This window comes from Cygnus atratus, chromosome 6 (genome assembly GCF_013377495.2).
Source record: "Cygnus atratus isolate AKBS03 ecotype Queensland, Australia chromosome 6, CAtr_DNAZoo_HiC_assembly, whole genome shotgun sequence".
In the NCBI taxonomy this organism is placed as follows: domain Eukaryota; kingdom Metazoa; phylum Chordata; class Aves; order Anseriformes; family Anatidae; genus Cygnus; species Cygnus atratus.
The window spans coordinates 16,669,101-16,689,617 of NC_066367.1; the positions used below are offsets into that span (position 1 = coordinate 16,669,101).

The following is a 20,517-nucleotide window of genomic DNA, read 5'->3' on the forward strand; positions in this document are numbered from 1 at the left end:
ACATTTCTGGGAACTGCAAATCTAGGTGATGATCAGATTTTATCTGAGGTGTGGACAGTTGGCAGAAGGCAATGGAGTTTGGATGAGTGCTTGTGCTTAATGTTTTTGCAATTTATTTTGGTTTCTCATTTTCTGAATTATTTAAAATATTTCACTTGCTGAACTTATTTTTAACACCTCAGGAAGTGTTTCAAGGGGCAGCTGGTTTCTCTGACTTGTTTTTAAGTATGTTCATTAAACATAACTTTAAGCTATTGTAAAAATATTTACCTTACGAAGATATTTTTTTCTCTTTCTAGGAAGCCTGTACTACCTTGCTTCCCTGACAGACTTACCAAGCAAACTGTATAAAAAGAAGTGACTGCTGCGGCCCCTAAAGACAACACTTGAACCAGACAAGTGTTTGCTGAGAGTAGTATATCCTGAAGTTTGTGCCAGATTGGGCACCCCAGCCTTCCTGAGAGGCATCTTATCCATCAGACATCCAAACTGTTGTCTTTTGTGACCACAGGCAAGGGCATGCTTGGAGCATGTTGGAAGCCATGAGTTAGCCTATATCCATCAAATAGTTGTGGTACTGAGTGCTCTTGGAGAATGCTTAGTGTGGGCAAAACTGCATGTGGGGGAGGCAGGGTAAATGTCACTGCACTTAGCTGAAGCTGAATTCAGGGCTTCTTTCCAGCCAGCAGCATGAAGCTAGCATTTTACCTCTGCAGTGTGCTGCCATTGCAGCACTGGCTCTTTTTCATGATTAGCGAATAACTTTCTGCATTGCAGGTCTGCATGCGTGCAGCTAGCTTTGTTGTCTATACTATTAGTTATCGTTTAAAAAAAAAAAAGAAGGCAAAACACATGGAGATCCGCAGATATGAAAAACTGCATCCCTATATAGGGTAAGAAAAATAATTTCATACTGCTTTGTGGTTGATGTGGAGCTTGTATTATTTGAGAGGGGGAAACAATACTGAGGTTAGAAAATTAAAGTCCTTATATACCTTTTGTGAGGTGAAAATTGCAAAACGTAAGCTATTTTCCAGGAGACACCCAATTCTAGAAAATAGGCTTTTTTTGAACTTTGAAAGTAGGAGCCAGCAGTGGGGTTTTCATGGGCAGCAGAAAGAAAAGTGTTTGCAGGTTCAGTGAAGCACCATTGTCCCCAGGCTGTGTGATGAGGGGGAAGTTGGTGTCACCTGTGGCCAGGCATTGTCAGAAAGAGCTTGATCAGAGGTCTGGTACTGCCTGTTTCTCATGATAAAAAGGTTTATAGCATGTATAAGTTACTATGAGACTCAAGCCCAGATCACTAGAGAAACTCTTCTTTTTTAGCAGTTAGAAGGAACATTGTTGGGCATCTCTTATAACCCGTGTTCCGACTATGTCCCAGTATCTACAAAAAGGCAAGTGAATGCTATATCCCAAGACACTGGGATGCTCTAGTATAGGTGTCCCAACGCTGCAGCCAGGTATAGAACTGTTGGTCTATAAAATTGTGCTTATGAGCAGAGGAACCATAGGGAAGGCTGCCCTCTGAAATTTTGAAGGACTGCTGTGCTTCATCTGGACTTCAGAACTGATGCCATACAAAACAATGAAACAAGGGCAGGTTTATTTGCAGCTTTCGTTTCCTAGCAGTTAATACAGTGGAATTTGGGAATGCTTAGTACTTTCAAATATAAAGCTACAGCTTCAGTGCTTATCTGCAGATTTAAAAGTCTACCTTTGCTTATAACAGTTGGAAAATTTTGGAGATGTGTGGAGATGATAAAGCAATGGGAATCTATCCTTCTGCAGGAAGGAAAAAGTAACAGTGGTCAGGACAGCCATTTGATCTCACTGCTTTAGTTTTGCAGAGAAGATGCATCATCTTCAGACCTCAGCTGAAAATTAAGTGATTGCATATTGCAGCTTCTAGTACTTATCCTGTTCATTCCTTTGGTATATGTATTTTAGTACTCCTAATATAAAATAATTCCATAACAAAATAAAATTCAGAAACGAAGAGGATGAAATATTGAATTGGTCCCTATCGCTTCACCTTTTTTCCATAGAGGGTTTCCTCCCCTGATGAAATATTGAATACTTTGTAGGTGAATACAGCTTTTTAGCTTTTGTACGCCATTCTGAATTTGAGGTGCCTGTAGTTGCTACCTGAGGATGCTGCACTTGTTGGACTGTTAGGTATGAGAAATGTGTCAGGTTACCTGGACCCTGTATGCTCAAGTAATTCACAATATAATCTTGTTAACCTGCAATTATCTGAATGCCTTATAGCTGGCACCAGAATAAATGGTTGTCCCTTCCAGCATCTTAGTAGGTTCATTAGATTAGCTTATTATTCAGACTGAACATTATTTTAATAAAATATACTATTACAAATTTACTGATTTGCTTGTTAATATGCCGCAAGGTACTGTGATGAATCATTGCAACTAATCTTATTTGCCAAAATAAATGAACAAAGTATATCTAGTAAAGCTATATTTTTGATGTTTTCATATTCTGCCTATTCTCTTTCTTAGCAATTTGCTTTGTTTAATAAATCTGCAGGCTTTTTTTCCTGTCATTAGTTCAAATTAGATATGGAAGGAAACTTCCTTTCAGGAACACTCTGTTTTCCTTCAAAAATATTTTTAAAAATCTCCTTTAGGCAAGGGAAGATAATTTTATGCCTTTTGGAAGGGTATGTCAGCTGTTTTTCCATGAATTTCACACGCACATTGTGCATTGGTGTAATGAAAACATGCAGTGTACTCCAGCTTTGAACTGGGTGCCAGTGATCCCTTAAGTTCCAGCATCACGTAGGCTTCACCGTGTAATATAACAATTTGGTAGAACCTGTACAGACCTTGGCTGGTAGAGGCAAGCCGGCCTGACCTGTCTAGTGCTGCGGGAAGAACAGCAGATGGGGAAGAAAACAGCTCTTTCTTGAAAAGATCATCTCACTGAAACAAATTAAAATAAGCATGTGTTATCTGGGTCTGCTCCTGTGACGCACTGAGTAACAGTGTATCTATGACCAGCCATAATCTGTCCTTTTTCTAAAATTTAGGCTTCTGCCTAATTTATTTGCTATTACCAAAAATCAATAATATATTACCAAACCATATCTGTGCTGGAGATTTAAGAATTAAAATATGGACTGTGCTTTTATGCTTACTATAAGTAAAATGCTTTTATTTAAGAAGCAATAGTAATGATCAGCAGGAATGGAAATAGAATTGCAGTGCATTAAGATTCTGTATTGCAATGTATTGGAGCACCAAAGGATCTGTAATTATATACCTGTAACTTAAAGAGTTGTCTCCAGTTTATAGTGTTATATGCTATTTCCTCAACTCTTTCTTTGTATTCCCCTCAGAGGAAAAATCCTTGAAGGGAATCTGCACAACAATACCAGCTCATTATAATGTGTGGTTTGGTCAGAAATGAGCTGAGTATTGTTACTTCATATTTGTTGGAGTGTCAACAGCTGTAACATCAGTAGGTTGGAGGTGCTTGTAAAGACTTTCTTTCTCTTAAAACATGACAAAATAAACCAGAAAGCAGTCTCAGGCACTGCAGACTTAATTTTGTAATTTGAAGTCAAAATGTGATAACTGCCTTCTACTCCATTCTGTAATTTTTGATGAAAAAAATCTTATTTAAAATTCAGATACCATTAGAAATGTCTATTCTTTATTTGGTACTATATTACAACTTGCCGAAGACTGTTTTATGCAGCAGTTGTCCTTATGGCTCAGAAGGTACAGAAGAGGAAAGACAGTAGGCTTTTGCTCTTACACTTGCTCTTTTGTAAACAGTGATAATTGATTTACGTCTTATTACAGCTTACTACAGGATGGTTCCTCTCTAACTGATGGTTGATTTTATATATTTTTTTCTTAATACTTGTTGACATTTATTAATTTTTTTCTACTGATTATATTAAACAGCTTGGTACTTGATGTCTGTTTTAGTTGTGCTAAACCTTACACAATTAGTTTGAGTGGTGGGAAAAAATGACGTAAGTCAGCTTTTTCTAGACTCTTGTCATTTCATGAACCAGTGTTTTATGGATGTTGCTTTCTGTATAGAAATTGGAATTTGTATTCTGGAGAGTGGTGTTTTTCAGTATTGCAAAACTGTATTTTCTTCTTGCTAAATAGATGTTCTTGCTAGCTGCTTCTGTGATGGCTGAAGGTTCATAAACTGCTTTCCATTGCCATGGTGTCACATCATATTTGGGAAAATAGGTTGCAGTGTGGGACCAATGAATACTAGTATTTACTTATTTTTATTAAGTAAAAATTGTATATAGTCTCACTATGACATATATAATTACTCCAATGTCAGATTTTTCTCAAATTTTTCTGCTCTACATACATCTTACTTGGCTGTGGCATTTAGTATTATTACAAGGAAATACAGATAGGTTTTTGCTTCATTTTGGAAGTAAAATCTACACGTAAATATGCAAAATTCTCTCAGAAGTTCTTACCAGAAAGAATGATGAACCCCTCAGGGATTGTATTTCAGTCCTTGCTTTTCATTTCTCGTGCTCTTTCCTGCAGGTCTGTTGTGATAGTTGACCAGCTTAATTACTACTGTTGCACAATGATAAGGGCTTGTCAAGTCTGAAGTGCCTCACTTTCCTTTAGAGGGAACCATGGTGGAAGCGGACTAAAGTAAAGTGTTTGCAAACTCGCAGTATAGGTGTGTTTGTGTGGATTCATAACGTCTGTGGTTACTCTGACAGAATGGCAGCTGCAAAGGTGCAAAATTCAGAGGATCTGAAGATCCTCTTAGAGGACTCATCTATACCCCAACACAAATGAACTAGTTCTGTAGCCTATGGAGCGTTTAAGGAAGATGAAGTAGAACAGCAATTGCTGCGGAGTGTTCTGATTCTTCTGAGAGATTACAACTCTTAATTTTTTCCTCATATAGTCTTAATAGCCCACTTCCCTGGGTTAGCAGTAATTTTCTAATGAAATGGAGTTTCAAAGACAAATGCCAGTTTCTCTATGCCAGAATTTCTCACAGGAGAGGATTGCTTGCAGTAGATCTCCCAGTTGACAAAGACTGGGGAGAAGAATGGTTAGTTGCTGTAGCATTACTTTATTTTTTTTTTAATTGGAAATGCTCTTTCACTTAGAAATCACACTTTATTACCAAAAAGGAGAATGTCATACACCTACAATGTGAAATTAATGATGGTGCTACAGAAATGATTACATATAGTTAGTTTAAAGATCACAGTGATATGCTTCAGTGCACCTCACTGGAACTATTTTCAGGCTATACACTCTATTTTCAATTTTCACTCAGTTCAGGATGGGAAGTCCACATGACTTTTATGTCACTCCCTGCAGTGATGCTTCCTGCCAGCCTGACTTGTGCCCTGGTCCCTCCTCAGTCATGCCTAGGTGTTTTGCAAGTAGAGGTATCTTTCAGAATAGATCCAATGGAGCAAAGCCGAGTAACCCTTCTGAATAAGGGTCCCTTCCCTTGTTGGTGAAGTTTATTTCAGTGCTCATACTATCATCTATTTTGTCCAAAGACATCAAGGTGGACTGAAGCTCTCTCTATCAACCTTCTCATATATTCTACTAACCATCTGGTGAACTTCTGTATCGCTTCAGGTACACAGAGGAGCTGACTCTGTAAAACACAGAATACTCCAATTCCCGCTGGCTTCACAAATGTTGAGACCATTCAGCACCTATAAAATCTACTTAATATCTCAGACCCAAGTTTGGAACTGCTTTGCAATGACAGTGTGTTACAGACTTGTTATCAGTATGTGGCTTTAAAATGTTATTATTGGACTTTGTTCCACTGTCATCCTTGTGAAAGTGCAAGTCTTACAGCTATTCAAATATTTGACCAGAATGGTTTACTCATGTCAAACAGAACCAGCCTAAAGTATGGTCAGCTTGTGCCTCAAAATATTTTCCCAGTCCTTCTTGTGTAGTCTCTCTTTCTTAATGGATGGTGATGTATTAAGCCCCAGCTTGCTCCCCTTAAAGGTTTAAATACGAAGGTTCTTGCAGGTCTAAGTCTTGTAATTCTTTTCATTCATTTCAATTTAACTTCCCTATCCTTTCTCTTCCCTTGTATTTTCTCAAGCATATCTGTAACCCTTTCCCCACCCCCTTTTTCCCCCTCACTGAGAAGACAATCAGCTTTCTGACTAAGAGTTTTGGATGGATGTGTTATGTTCCACAGTGCTGGTATTCTGCAAAATCTGTCCCCTCTAGAAATCAGCAGGAATGTGACTCAAGCTTGCTGTTTTCAGTTTTTACTTACTTAGATCTTAGAACAAAAGCAGTCCAGAAAAAATAAAGAATACTTTTGCTGGGGAAGCTGCAGTGCCTACAGTATTTTAATATAGTCTTCAGCAGACAATTGCTAGACTTGAGAATCTGCAATTTTCCACACAAGTCATAGAGGAAACTCACTGTTGGGACCTATGAAACGAAATACATTCATTCTTTACTTCCAATTGGTCTTTGTTCCACCTGTTTTCTGTTCCTTGTCTATGATGATTTTGCTTTTTGTTTAGTGTTCTGCTGAAGAGTGAGCGGGCCAAGACCTTCCTGGGAAATGCAACCTAAGTTTAGGTCTCTTTGCTAATAACATGTCTAATTGCAGTTGTTTTTAATGACTGGGAATTTCTTCTGATTCTAGGTGATGCAGATGTATCTCCCATTCTGTGGGATTGCCATATCCAATGCCCAGCTGTTTGCAGCTTCAAGGAAGGAGTACGACAGAAGCAGGGTGAGTAACAAAACATGTATTGGACCTTCTTTTGTTCCTTCAGATTCCAGTTACGTATATGTGTTTGCTAAACAGTTTTGACTATATTTTACTTCAAAAAAAATGCATTTCTAACAGATAGTGAACTTTACTGAGGCAGCAAGCAGAGAACGTGGGAGGGAAACACTCTTGTTGGTGGCTATTGTTTCCTGGTGTCAGTTTCTTGTTTTGTAGCACTGAGACAATTGTGCTGGTGATACAGACAGTGCGGTAGAAAGTTACACTGGCAGCAAGTCAAACTCTTGTAAAACTCCAGAAATATCAAACCTTTTGGTATGCTGGATTTGTAATATTCAATTCATGTGCAAATAATGTGGATGTATCCTTATAAAAGTAAGCAAGCAAAAAGACCTCTATGTGAAGGATTTTGACAGCGTGTCTGCATAGATATGTTACATTACTCATTGCTGATGCCATGCATGAGTTGGGGCAGGAGGCTCCAAAGAAGTGAAAATAATACTGAGCTCACATGCCAGTTGCTTCTTGGAGAGGTCTTTATTTTTTAAGAAACGAAATGGTCATTTGTAGGTTTTTTCCTAATTGTTGAATTTCTTTCAAATCACCTTTCCTTCAATGACAGATAATACTTTTGTGATTGTGGATCATACCTCATCAAAGCTTCAGTAGAAATACCATCTGTGGTGTTGAACTACTCTTGCTTCACAAATCTGGGGAAACTATAGTCGGGTGGGTCCTTATATCAAGTGCTAACATTTTCATATCCACGATTTTAGTACTTTCCACTACTCTGAAAACCAAAATTAACCCTTTCTAATAGTGTATAGATTTAAGGGTCATTAAGTATTTGAGCTTGCCTTCTGTCTGGGTCTGACTACAGATTACTATATTTTGGGGTGGAGACGTGGAACAAACAGGAAAAAAAGCTTGTCTGCCAAAGTGTTTTTTTTCTTTTTTTCTTTGTTTGATGTTCAAACAAAATATTTTTTTGATTACTTAAAAACTTAAAATTAGCTACAGATTCCCAGCCTGCAGGGAACAATGACAGACTTTTGAGGAATTGGCGTTTATTCTTCTAAGGGAGGCATTCAGCAGAAAAATATTATGTATGTTCTCATTCTTCGTAAGAAAGTGGTAAATTCTGGTGGGTGGACACATTAGGAAATTGGATTAGAGATGTGAATTTTTGTTTCTTGTTGCTTTAGCTATGGGAGGCATAACAAGTATTTGTTGCCATTTGACAAGTACACAGTAGCCTGTACTTGTGTTTTTGACTTGTTGTTGGTCTTCAGCTTTGGCTAGTCCATGGCTGAAAATAGTTGAGTAAAACATGATAGACAGGTCTATACTTTGCTCCCCCCCCATCAACCTGCACACTGGTGGTGGCAATTTCCAGTGACTGTGATCAGCATTTTGATGACCACTGCACTTGGGAGAGCTAAGCCCACTAACATCATTATGCTTACCTATATGGGTGTCCATTAGTTTCAATGCCCTAAATCAGAATAAAAGAAAAAGTTTTGGACTTTAGTTGTGATTTAGCTCTGGCAGGCGGCTAAGTACCACATAGCCGCTTGCTCTCTCTCCCCAGGTGGGATGAAGGAGAGAACTAGAAAGGTAAAAGTGGAAGAACTCTTGGGGCTGAGATGAAGACAATTTGCTAGGTAAAGCAAAAGACACACGTATCTAAGCAAAGCAAAACAAGGAATTCATTCACCACTTCCCATCGGCATCCACATCCAGGGAAGCAGGACTCATCACATGTAACATTTGCTTGGGAAGATGAACACCATCACTCTGAACATGTCTCCCCCCCCATCCATGCCCCCTTCCTTCTTTGCCCCAGCTTTTATTGTTGAGCATGTCACCATGTGGTATGGAATCTCTGGCCAGCCTGAATCAGCTGTCCTGGCCATATCCCCTCCCAAATTCTTATGTACCCCCAGCCTCCTCTCTGGCAGGGCAGCAAGAGAAGCAGTCCTTGGCTCTGTGTAAACACTGCTCTATAACAAGTAAAAACATTGGTGTTTTGTCACCAATATTTTCATCAAAAGTCCAAAACACAGCATTGTGTGAGCCTCTACAAAGAAAATTAACTCTATCCCAGACAAAACTATGAAAACTTACTTTGGTCTCATAATAAGAAAGAACATAGCCTATTATTTTTATAGGTAATGAAATGAGAAGCTCTTCATTTTAAATCATCATATTTTACAGACAAAGTTGTTAGTGGTAAATTTGGGATCAGAGTGTTACTGGAATATAGAAGTCTTGATGTCATCTTTTCTCTCCTACTTTGAACATGCAGAATGGGAAATAAATGAATAAAACAAGTATAAATGCACCAGCAAATTCAATATAGCAAATCAAGTAACTCAATCTATACTGCATACTTGGAGAGTTGCGTTACAGCCATTGTTTCATTTTTGGATCAAAATGGAATGGTTTGAAAGATTCCCATTGTTCGCTATGAGTGGTACTGTGCCCGGTGTTGAGCTTAAAAATGAATACTTGTTTCTCTCTTCAGATACACCCACCACCACCACCCCCCACACATTGATTCTGTTGAAATGATCATTAATAACTTTATGTGAAGGTTTCATTGTATCACTCATCAAAATCAAGCCCAGAGATTGACTCCTTGCAATGCTCCATGTATTTATTTATTCTGCAACCAAAACAAAAGGTTTCTATGCTTATATATAGGCTTTGCTGGAAGTAGTGAATGACCTCTTCGAAGAACAGACTGACTTAGAGAAAATTGTCAAGAAAATTATGCATCGGGCCCAAACCCTACTGAAGTGTGAAAGGTGCTCCGTATTACTTCTAGAAGATATTGAATCACCAGTAAGTATGTCTGCACATCCTGCAGAAGGGCTAATATATGAGTAGTGTAGCAGCTTTTTTTTAATGGGGAGAAGTTGTTTCATACCGTATGTAAGTGTTGGTCAGCAAGAATTATTCCAGCATATAATTCTTAAATGTAAATTAGATACAGGTTGAATCTTTATCTAATACCACTTTTTGAAGGGAAACTGAAAAGTACATTTATATTTCTTTCAAGTTAACTAAAGGAATTTAATGGATTGCCTGTAAGTTGTTGGTGGATCCAACTGTGGTGTGATCCAGCAGATAACCTATGATTTGCAGTTTTCTGTGTCATGGAATTTGTCTGTACTGCAGAGCAGCTAGGACAGCTTAACTGAGAAGCAAGGCACTTCTTTGGTCTGCTTAAAAAAAAAAAAAAAAGTGACCTGATTTGTTCTCTTTTATTTTTATTTTATTTTATTTTTTGTAGTAGAAGGAAAGAAAAGCCTTGTCTGTAGATTCATTTACATTTACCTGGAATTTATCGCCTTGATGTTTTCAGGCTAAAGCCTCATTAAATAGGTGGTGCTTCCAAACAGTTTTAGAACCATACTTGTTCTTGTGATAGAAGGAAGCTTTTTACATTGAGCAGGTGAAGTGAAAACATGACTTTCAGCATTATTGAAGTATTCTTGGTTTGTTTGTTGTTTTTTTTTTCAAGTGCTCTTTCCACTTGATCAGGGAATAATTATTTTGTTGTACAGCTCTTAAGTTGAACAGATGGAGGTAAACTATATGAAAGTATATATCAAGAATTGGATTTCATGCATCACTTTTACAAGGACTTTTGCTGGGACACTGTACACACTGCTATTCGCAGGGTATGAGATCCTCTTTTAAGAATGCTTAACATTGTTATGATTATTGTAATCAGTAGTAAAATAAGTGGCTACCTTTACATTGGTAGCTCCATTCCGTGTTTTGTGGCTATTCAGCACAATCTATCCTCCTTTCTGTTGATTTGAGAAGTAGTTGACAGATTAAAATGTTTGTAATAACATTTTTTCTATCCAAGTATCTTTGGATTCACTGACTCTAATTGATTTGCTGCAAGGCTATGACAAGTGTAAATGATTACCAGAAAATCACAAGACTGTATGTATAGCAGGCAACATTTGATTTCCTGGAGGAAATATATGATTCTCATTTCATTTAAACTAATAGAAATTAAATACTTTCAATGGAGTATCCCTAAATTACACTAGCATTCATAAAAGCAAGATCGAGCTTTGTATTTCATGTATATATTCTGTTACAGAATTTTAATGTTTCTAGTTTTTCTCATTCTAGACCCCCCCCCCCAGATTTTATAATTACAAAATATAGTTGTACTACATTCCTATTTTTGCAAGTATAATATGAATTTTATTTTTCATAGAGCAGTACACTGTGTTTGTAGCAAGCAGGCTGTGGGTGGCATTTCATTTTTTTTCTGCTCTTAGTACTATTTCTACCTTTGAACATGGAGGTTTTTTTCCAAACCACACACAATGAGTTCTTATTCCTCTGGAGCAAATCCTGAAATGTGGACAGACAAGGTATTCAGATAAGCCTGAAAAAGGTCAATCGCTTTCTTTTTCTAAATAATCATAAATCTTAGGTTAAGTTGGAATAGAATAGCAGAATAGCATCTTGCTGCACAATTGAGCATTTTTACAAGTGGCAAAACAATTATCTTCCTGATTCTGCCTGTTTTGGGGCAGTTAATATATATAAATATATATATATATATCAAAGTGGGTCTTTATGGAGTAACTGAATGCAAAGCCATGTCTAAAATACCATCTTTCATATATCACATGAAAGACTTTTACAATACAGAACTGAAGTAAAAGGTGGATATTCATTAGCATCCAAAAATATTATCTGTGTCAAATCAGCTACTCTTAAAATGTTTCATTTGTGTGCTGTTGGCACATATGTTCAAGGAAAATAGGTTACAATTAGTACTGGAAAAAAAAATCTGTTTATTTTCCTATATATAAAAACCAATGAAGTTTGGGTAAAGCTCTGTAATTCATGTTCCAAAGTTTTTTGAGGGGGAGCATACTGTTGCAGAAAATAACTTAATGAAGGAATATCAAACTATTTCATTTAGTTTTGTTTGTTTATGAACAATGCATAGTGTGTTTGAACATGAATTCTCCACTGTGGGAATATAGAGTTAATTTTTGTCTTACGATCACCGGATAAAAATATTATTTAAATATAGGAACTTTCCATTAATGTTTACTTGATATATCTATAATTTTAATAACAATTTTAAGTTCCTTTTTTATGTGACAGGTGGTGAAATTTACAAAATCCTTTGAGTTGTTATCTCCAAAATGCAGTGCTGATACTGAAAACAGGTTAGTGCTCATTTCTTATATGGTAATGGATTGCTTCATTTTTCACATAGTTTTAAATTTGCTTCATCCTAGTTTTATTTTACTATGGAACTTTGGGTAGATTTGATTGAAGAATGTGAGCTTACTGTCTTTACCAGGACAAGACTCCTGTACACTTCAAATGGAAAATTGCTTGTGTCAATATCGCTATATACATACTAAAATTATATCAGTATCTCAGAGGAGAAACCAGGAAATAACTAATGCCTTTTTATTGATGAACTTGTGGAGAACACACAAATGTCATTTTGAATGGTTAATACTGAAGTAAAAATTACAAAATTGTTTTAAAATTGTTTGTTGATCTCTTACAAAATGCCTCCTTAGAGTTGCATTGAAAGACTTCCAGTAAGATTTGATTTCTGTTCTTGTCAAGTTGGAAAACCTAAAAACCACAGAGAACATGAATTTGCTAGAAATTGTGTTCCTGTTACTGAATCTGGTGTGGAAGCCCAGACAAAATAAGTATATGTTTTGCTTAGCAGGATCTGTATTTAAACATTGACAAAAAGCTAACTGTAAGAAGTAATCGATATTTCTGTGGGGTTATTGTATTAATTCCTACAAGATAATGAAAACCAGTAACAAAAGTTCACTTAAAAGTTCCTACCAAAGGAATGGATGAAGATTCAGGGTTATTGTGAGAAAGTTTCTCCTCTCTTTTAGGGCTCAAACTCAGGGATTATATCATGGAAAAAAAAAATGTATGTAGAAAAATATGTATGCAGAAAAATCATACTGATTTTGAATACTTATTTCCCATGCAGAATGATTGCCATAATGGTGTAATCCTAACTTCTGTCCATCCTGCTTTCCATAACTTAGCAGGCTTGAAGATTACTTTGTGCTTTGCTGTATGTAAGCCCTTCAGACAACATTCAAAATGTATTTATGGATTTATTCTGCTTTTAGTGCTTTACTTCTTTACCTCCAGTATGGTAAGAAGGACTTACCATACTTACAACACTTGTTGTAACAACAACAAGTGTAAGGGCACTTACAACATGCACGTTCACCTTAGCCAAGGGCTCCAAATTGTGACAGTTCCTAATTATTAACTCTTTTCTTGGATTGATCTTAGCATTACAAAAATAGTAGCTTTATTTTATTGTTTTTATTTTAGTATATTGTCAGTACAAGCTGATGGCAGAGTATGGGTCCACAAAGAAAGACAGTGGTAGAAACTAGATCTCTTCCATGCCCTATCCACCACTGAAGGGCGATGGATTGGTGAGATAAAATGGGAAAGAAAAGTAAGTGATTAAAAACATAACTTTAAGGTTTAAATATGAATAAATAATCTGAGAATCATAAGTTACTCCTTTTGACAAAAAGCTTCAGAGTAGCAATTGTTCTTTCCTTGGTCCATTAAAAGGGTGAAAATAAATTCCTTTTGTTAAGGGACAGGGGTTTGAATCAAGGGATGTGGTTGTTCTTGTTTTTCTCAAACTTGATCAGTAGCCAGATTAGTCAACACAACGTAGAGTGGTGTCAAGATAACCAAGCCGGCTCATTTCTTGTTACCATAGTTATGCTAGCATGTTACCAAAAAGCAATTTGTAGTAGCCTGCTCTGCATGTAGTCAAGTAAAGATTATTTTAACTTTGGTCTGAGGCACGTGAATAAACAACCCAGTAGTCAGTGTAATAAGACTTATAAAGGTATATTTCTATGCATCTTAATGTAAACACTTACTGGTTTTCTTTCATTTTCCGTCTAGTGGAGAGTGAAGTTGGTTTTACAAAGATCAAGTTTAGACTGACAGATATGATGTCACATTTGGATCTAGCACAGGCACAGCTTGAGTTGTTGGCACTATAGTGGTAAAATAAAGGTTATTTAGGATACAGAACAATGCCAGGAGCCCTTGACATTTGAGCATTTCTTCTAGTGAGTTTTGCCCTTTCCATTCCACATTCTACATCCCTAACTGATGGTAACATCATGAGATATTTTATGTAGGGAAAAATGGCAAGGTGACTTTCTTCATCACTACTCTAGTGAAGATAAATACAATTTCTTTGAAATTTTAGTGGAAATCCAAAGATTATAGGCTGAGAATCATTCTAGTTATAAACTTTATCTGAAGGAGAGAGAAGGTCCAAGGACAATGTATCTTTTTATGTGCTAACACGTTTTCTTGTTTGGTTTTAGAAGAAATTAGCTTTTCTTTTGCCTTTCTTATCTGTGCCTAATAACAGCTCACCTGTTTAGTCCTTGAATATTATAATGAATACTCGCATCTTATTTTATTTGCTGTTGGTTGTAAAGAAATACCTTGCAAGGACACACTGCCAACACACACCAGGATTGAGTTCAATTCTTATTCGTAAGATGCTCTCCTTTTTGTCAATCACATTGTTCTTGAAGAACAGTTTTGCCATATCTCTTATTTTTTTCTCTTTGGAAAAAAAAGCTACATGACTTGTAGAAGCCTTGAGGGTTCAGTTTGGATGTACCAGTGAGAAGATGCTGTGAGCTATATCTTTCCTGCACAGAAGTCATTTTAGCAGCTGATGTAGCTGAGATTACTATTCTGCAACAATTCTGTATCAGAGATTGAGGGAAGGTGAGCTGCCTGAGCCAGTGGGTGGGCTGCTTGCTGAGGAAAATATTTGTGCTCCCTCCCAGTTGGACAGGTACAAAGAAAGTTCTGAAATCCCTGCTACTGCTGTTTCACTGTCACCATCCCTGGGGATGACACTCACTTGTGTATTGCCTGATTCCTTGCAGTGTTTTTATGCTGTTTAAGACATCTTTTTGCTGTCTTAGTCTAGGAGTTGAAAGGGTTTGTGTCACATTAGAGAGGATTGAAGATACTCATGACTCTGGCAGTACAACCTCCCTGCTGTCCCGTGTATGTTCTGTCATCCCTATCAGGGAATATCGCTTTGGGGAAAGTCCATGAGGATGCACCTGCGTGAAGGGAGCCTGCAGCACCGCTTGGTGCTCTATCTGGGTTTTCTTTCCTGTCTGGCACATGGTGCTGCTGCTTGTGTGTGGGCAAGACATGGGGGCAGTGGTGTGCAGCTGCCTGCATCAGTCCAGCAGCACTCGCTTGTGGCTTTCCACAGCATAGAGAAAATTGTTGCCTCTAATTTTTAGAGGAGCTTTTGATTGTTCTGAGTTGCTGAGGATGGAGAGGGAGCCAGTTGTCTGTGATTTGCATCAGAATTAAGCATTGATATTTCCTCCTGGTGAAAGTTGGGTGTCTCTCTCCAGAGAGCAGTTGTAAAGTACTTGCTTGGATTGGGGGAAACATAGCAGAACATGCTTTTAAAACTTCTTCCTGAAATATATCTTGGTTCTTTTACTTGAATTTATTTGCCACTTAAAATGCGTGACACTCATAATCCAGTCCTCATTTAAACTGTCTTACATTATAATGATAATATCATCCAGATTTTTAAGGTATGAATTGGGAGCTACACGTTTGAAATTAGATTTTTATCTTTAAAGATTTTTCCTTCCTCTCAAGTATATTGATGCCCTGAAATAAATCTTAAATTATACAAATAAATTTTATTACTTAGCTCAAAAACATTTTACTTCAGTAAAGGTTCCTGTCAAAGTGTAACATTTATTACAGTCACTCAAAATCCTTATCCCAATTGAAAGCTGATACACTTAAATTTCTTTGTGTAAATCATTATTATTATCTTTATTTATAGCCTTTTAGGACTATTGAATTTTCTTTCAAATAAATGACTTAGTTGAATTAGTCTCCAGAAAATTAATGCGGCCAACAAAAATCAATCCTTTCACTTTGATTGAGTCTTCCACGCATTTTACTGTGCATCCTTCATCCCTATCCATTATTTTGAGGTTTCAAGCCATTGCAGTCTTTTCCATAGCTGCTCAGTGTCACTTTTTTTTCTAAGTAATGTTTCTCAGGTGATGAAAATTCATTAGTTTTCTTCTCAAAGCTAAGATAATATGCATTTATTTATTTACACACAAATAGGTACCCCTTGCCAATGTCAAAAACCTGTTTACAGTAAGTCAATGAGAATTTTCCTGTGGATTGGATGAGGACTTGAAAACTGTGTCTACAGAGACCTTAAGCATAAGCTGTGGTGGAGTCTGGTGTGTCAAGCCCATAATTCTGGTGTCTTATGCTTGTTTACTGACATTCATAGCTCGTATATCTACCAGAATCCACCTACTGTAACACACTTGCTTTATTGATTTCAAGACTTATTTAATGATCTCTTCCTCAGCCACTCTGATCCAGCACTCTGGATCAAATAAAAAATAAACAAGACATTTCAGATGACAAAAAAAAAAATCATTGGAAGTATGGATTTTAAATAACGCAAGTTATTAGCCTAATTTGAAAAATTAAAATCTGAAATTTTGTTTTCAGCTAGCTCTACAGAAAACTTGAGAACTGTTTTCTTTTGATGAGCAGAAATGTGGAATGTAATCCTGCTCTTGATTCATATGTCAATGCATTTTATTATTAAATGTATTTATTTTACATAAGAGGTCAATGCTATTTTCAGTAGAAGGAATTGTGCAAAGGAGAGAATTTTTTGGTGTACTGTTCAAATAGATACCAAGTTATTGTTTCATAGATAATGCTCAGTAACCATTAATAACTGTGAACAATTCTGCTGTTCCTATGAATATGTCTGTAAGACATTCTCAACTTTCAAGCAATGTTGACTATTATTTCCTTCTCTTCCTATGCCTTTTGATAGTTTCAAAGACAGTGTGGAGAAATCATCATCTTACTCTGACTGGCTAATAAATAATAGCATTGCTGAACTTGTAGCTTCCACGGGTCTCCCAGTGAATATCAGCGACGCTTATCAGGATCCCCGCTTTGATGCTGAAGTAAGAGAGTTTTGGAAATGTAAATATACTTCGTATTTTTGGCATTGCTACTAATATAGTAAAGTTTTATAGTTATATCCAAGTGGCTGTAAAGTGTGCATATTGTTTTTGAATTATTTTTCCTTGCTGTATGTCCTCCTTCTGGTCTGCTAGTGTTGACATGGCTTTATACAGCAAAAACAGGTCATAGAATTAGTGTATGAATATAGGCAGTTATTAGTCTGCTTGTGATTTTTTTTTTTTTAATTTAAGCAATGCTTTCCACTGCCAAAGTGCTTTGAGATTGAGGCAAACTGATTTTTTATTGCTGAAAATTCTTCTGTTGTTGTTTGGTGTCAGCAATATCGTCATTGTTAGCTGTTGGGGTGACTGAAACTATACACAGTGTGAACAGAACCAGTATCTAAAGAGATAAATGTTGTTTGTGATCTAACTTAGACAACTGCCCTTTTAATTTCATAATTTGCACAAAACAAATACGCACGATGAACTTGTTCTTTTCACAAGATGCTTTTCACTCCTAATAAATGCTCCACATGTATCCTAACGTGTTCATTCCAGTCACAGTTTGGAAGATACAGATGCAGATAAAAATGTGTGTATGCATGCCCCTAAGTAAATGTTAGAGGCATAGGGAAGGACAGTCATCACTGCATTCTGTCCAGCGAAGCAGTATTACTGTGGGAGACTTCGCCAGCAGTTGGGCAGCTCATTAATCAGTGGGCAGTCTTGGTCAGCAAGCTTGCCACTACTACAATAAGCGTGCTTGGAAGTGTTTCATGCAAGAGTTTCCTTGGTTCCAGTTTTATTGCATATGTCATTATGGGTAATAGCTCTCACACCAGCAGAATTTGTCAAAACAAGAGAAATAAAAGGGGCTAGCTGTAAAAATATATGGGAAAAATGTGTTGATGCTAATTTATTCAGAATTTCAAAAAGTACAATTAATGCCTGGGGTTAATCTCTTGCCAGAGAGATATGCTGAAATAAAGCACATCAATTCTTGATATGTTTGCGGTTGTACTTTTAATATGTTATGTCCTGAATAATTCACCCATCTCGTATCTGTTTCACAGTTAGTCCATTCAAAGTTAGAAGTGCTACCCAATTTGTAAACAGAATATAATAACTTAATAAAAAGGGCAGCAATTTTTTTCTGTTAGTGGATTCATGTGAAAATTTTATTCTTAAACTCAGTTATTGCAATGAATTATTTCTACAGAAAGTCAAGTGTAGTAAAGGAGGAGCATAATGGAAGCTCTCATTTCTACGTTTTAGGCTGACCAGATTTCTGGCTTTCACATAAGGTCTGTTCTGTGTGTTCCTATATGGAATAGCAACCACCAAATAATCGGTAAGGCCTTCTGAAGAGCTTCCCCAATTTTTGTGCTAATGTGAATTTAATTCTGTCTTTTTAATTCTGTGTTCCTTTTTCTTCTTTTTCCCAGCTGAATATTGTTAAGAAGTTACGGTACCTAGGATGCATGCTAAGTATCCAAGAAGGGATGTTTTGACTTGGATACTGTATGGACTTTTTCAGCTTTCCCACTGTGTTATTGTTAAGTTATATATTGTATTGAAACTTGAATACAAAATTAGATGAAAATTAAAATGCTAACACTATTAGTGAAAAAATGTTCCATAAGTTTTGATACTTTTTGACAGTCTGCCTTTTTTTGTGTACAACTCAGGCAACTGTTTCTTCAGTCCAGCAAGGTGGTCATTTCCCTCTTTAATAATAAAATACATGGTCAAGGCCAACTTACTGGAGAGACTGTGGCAGCTGTCAGGGTTGCCTGTGGTGGTGGTGTGGGCTGGATCAGGACATGACAAGGTTTTATTGCCTGTTTGATAGGATGCTTCTCAGCTTCTCAGCTATGATGCACCTGCATTGACCCTGTATTATTACTGGCTTTTGCCCCCAAAAAGGAGCGCCATTTATAAATAAGTGCCAGGTTTCCTCTGTAACTTTCCACAGAAGAATTCAAGTCAAAACTATAGCAATTTAAATCTGCAAGAGCAAGACCTGTGTGTTGTGGCTGTTGGTGAGAGCTGAAATTGGTAGTGCTTTGCTGAAGGTGCTCAGTGCCATGCAGGATCAGGATCTTTGAACTTAATCAGCAGAGGTGACCTGGGAAAAAATCCTTTTAAAAATATGGCTTGTTGTGAAGTGCATATTACCTTAAAGAAGTAGAAGAAAAACTCAACCCTCTATTGCTGATAGCTTTTAGTGTTTTTTTAAGGGCATACTGTAGCTAAATGAAACAGAAATGGTTTGTTGCAGTATAACTCAGTATTAGTTCAGCTAGAGCCAAGAGCTTTGAACACTTTTTCAAGTGGTTTAAGGAATGTCATTTTTTTCATTATTCAATAAATTCATGGACCAGTCATGAAGAAATAATTTTTAAAAAAAGACATATACCCAGGTGATGCCAAATTAGCTAATATTTAGGAATGAAGATACTACTCTGGCAAATTATGTAAGTAACTTCAAATTGCTAGGACAAGTTACCTGATTCTGTTTGCCAAGTCCTTAAGTGCTTTCTCAAAGAGATCTTTAACCTTTTGTGAAAGGCATCATCAGTCACTTTGTTTAGATCTCCAGTATTATACTTACAGGGCAAAGAGTAACAGTTGAAAATAATAAACTGAGCCCTGGTAACAAAAGTCAGACTTTCACATATCAATGTGAAATGTTTTGTATCAATGCTTAATGTTTTTCGTAATAAATATTTTCAATTTTGCTTTTCAGTTTGAAAAAAATGTGTTAGAAAAAATGTTAGTAATGAATAGAATATTCTGTCTTATGAATTAATGAATAAAGATTGTAACTCATATTTACACTTTCTAAAGGGGTAGCTCAAGTGCTGAACAGGCTTGATGGGAAACCCTTTGATGATGCTGACCAGCGACTGTTTGAGGTAAGAGGCGTTCTGTTTTGTAGCAGTAACAATTCTTCAGCAGAATTTGGTATTTCTGGGTAGTGCTACTTCAGCCTACTTTAGGGAGGTGGGAATAAGTTGTCTGTATTTGCGGTTTACCATTAGTTCTCAGAAGCTCTCAATAAGGTTGCATCCTAATCAAAACATTTCTCGCATCTGATCTTTCTCATCTTTTTGAGGCCAGTGACTTGCATACATTCTCAAGGTAACCTGTCTAAACATAATTATTGCTAATATTTCCGTGTACTTCCTTTTCAGTTGTTAAGTATTCATCTTTGTGTTTGTATTATAACAGAATGTAAATTGATTTCTTTTTCTCCTCTCTCCCCTTCTCTCATTTTAGGCTTTTGTTATTTTTTGTGGCCTCGGCATCAACAATACAATTATGTATGACCAAGTGAAGAAATCCTGGGCGAAACAGTCTGTGGCTCTTGACGTACGTGTACATCTTAGTGAAACTTCTCGCTCACAAGTGTCACATGTAAAGAAAGCTACTGCTTCTCAGTTTCTTGTAGTTAGCATAATTTTCTATATATCTACCTCTGCACGTGAGAGCAGTTTCTTATGGTAATACTGAAGCAGAATTTCCTCAGAGTACACTTAGCTGGGGAACTCATGCAAAACTCTAAGTAATTTTGAACCCATCTTTCACATTTGATTTCACACCCCTGCTTTTTGTATTTTTTTTTTGTTTGTTAATGTTAGGAGGGGACAGTGATAAC

The 20,517-nt window shown here is 36.8% G+C and overlaps 1 protein-coding gene across 1 annotated transcript in view; it reads left to right on the forward strand.

Moving 5' to 3' along the window:
* PDE11A (phosphodiesterase 11A) overlaps positions 1-20,517 on the forward strand; it is a 129,394-nt gene that overhangs the window by 50,544 nt on the left and 58,333 nt on the right. The window contains exons 4-10 of the mRNA XM_050711656.1: positions 6,670-6,759; positions 9,463-9,603; positions 11,911-11,975; positions 16,718-16,853; positions 18,132-18,207; positions 19,707-19,774; positions 20,139-20,231. Of these exons, the coding sequence (XP_050567613.1) occupies positions 6,670-6,759; positions 9,463-9,603; positions 11,911-11,975; positions 16,718-16,853; positions 18,132-18,207; positions 19,707-19,774; positions 20,139-20,231 (669 nt within the window). The remainder of the gene's footprint in view (positions 1-6,669; positions 6,760-9,462; positions 9,604-11,910; positions 11,976-16,717; positions 16,854-18,131; positions 18,208-19,706; positions 19,775-20,138; positions 20,232-20,517) is intronic.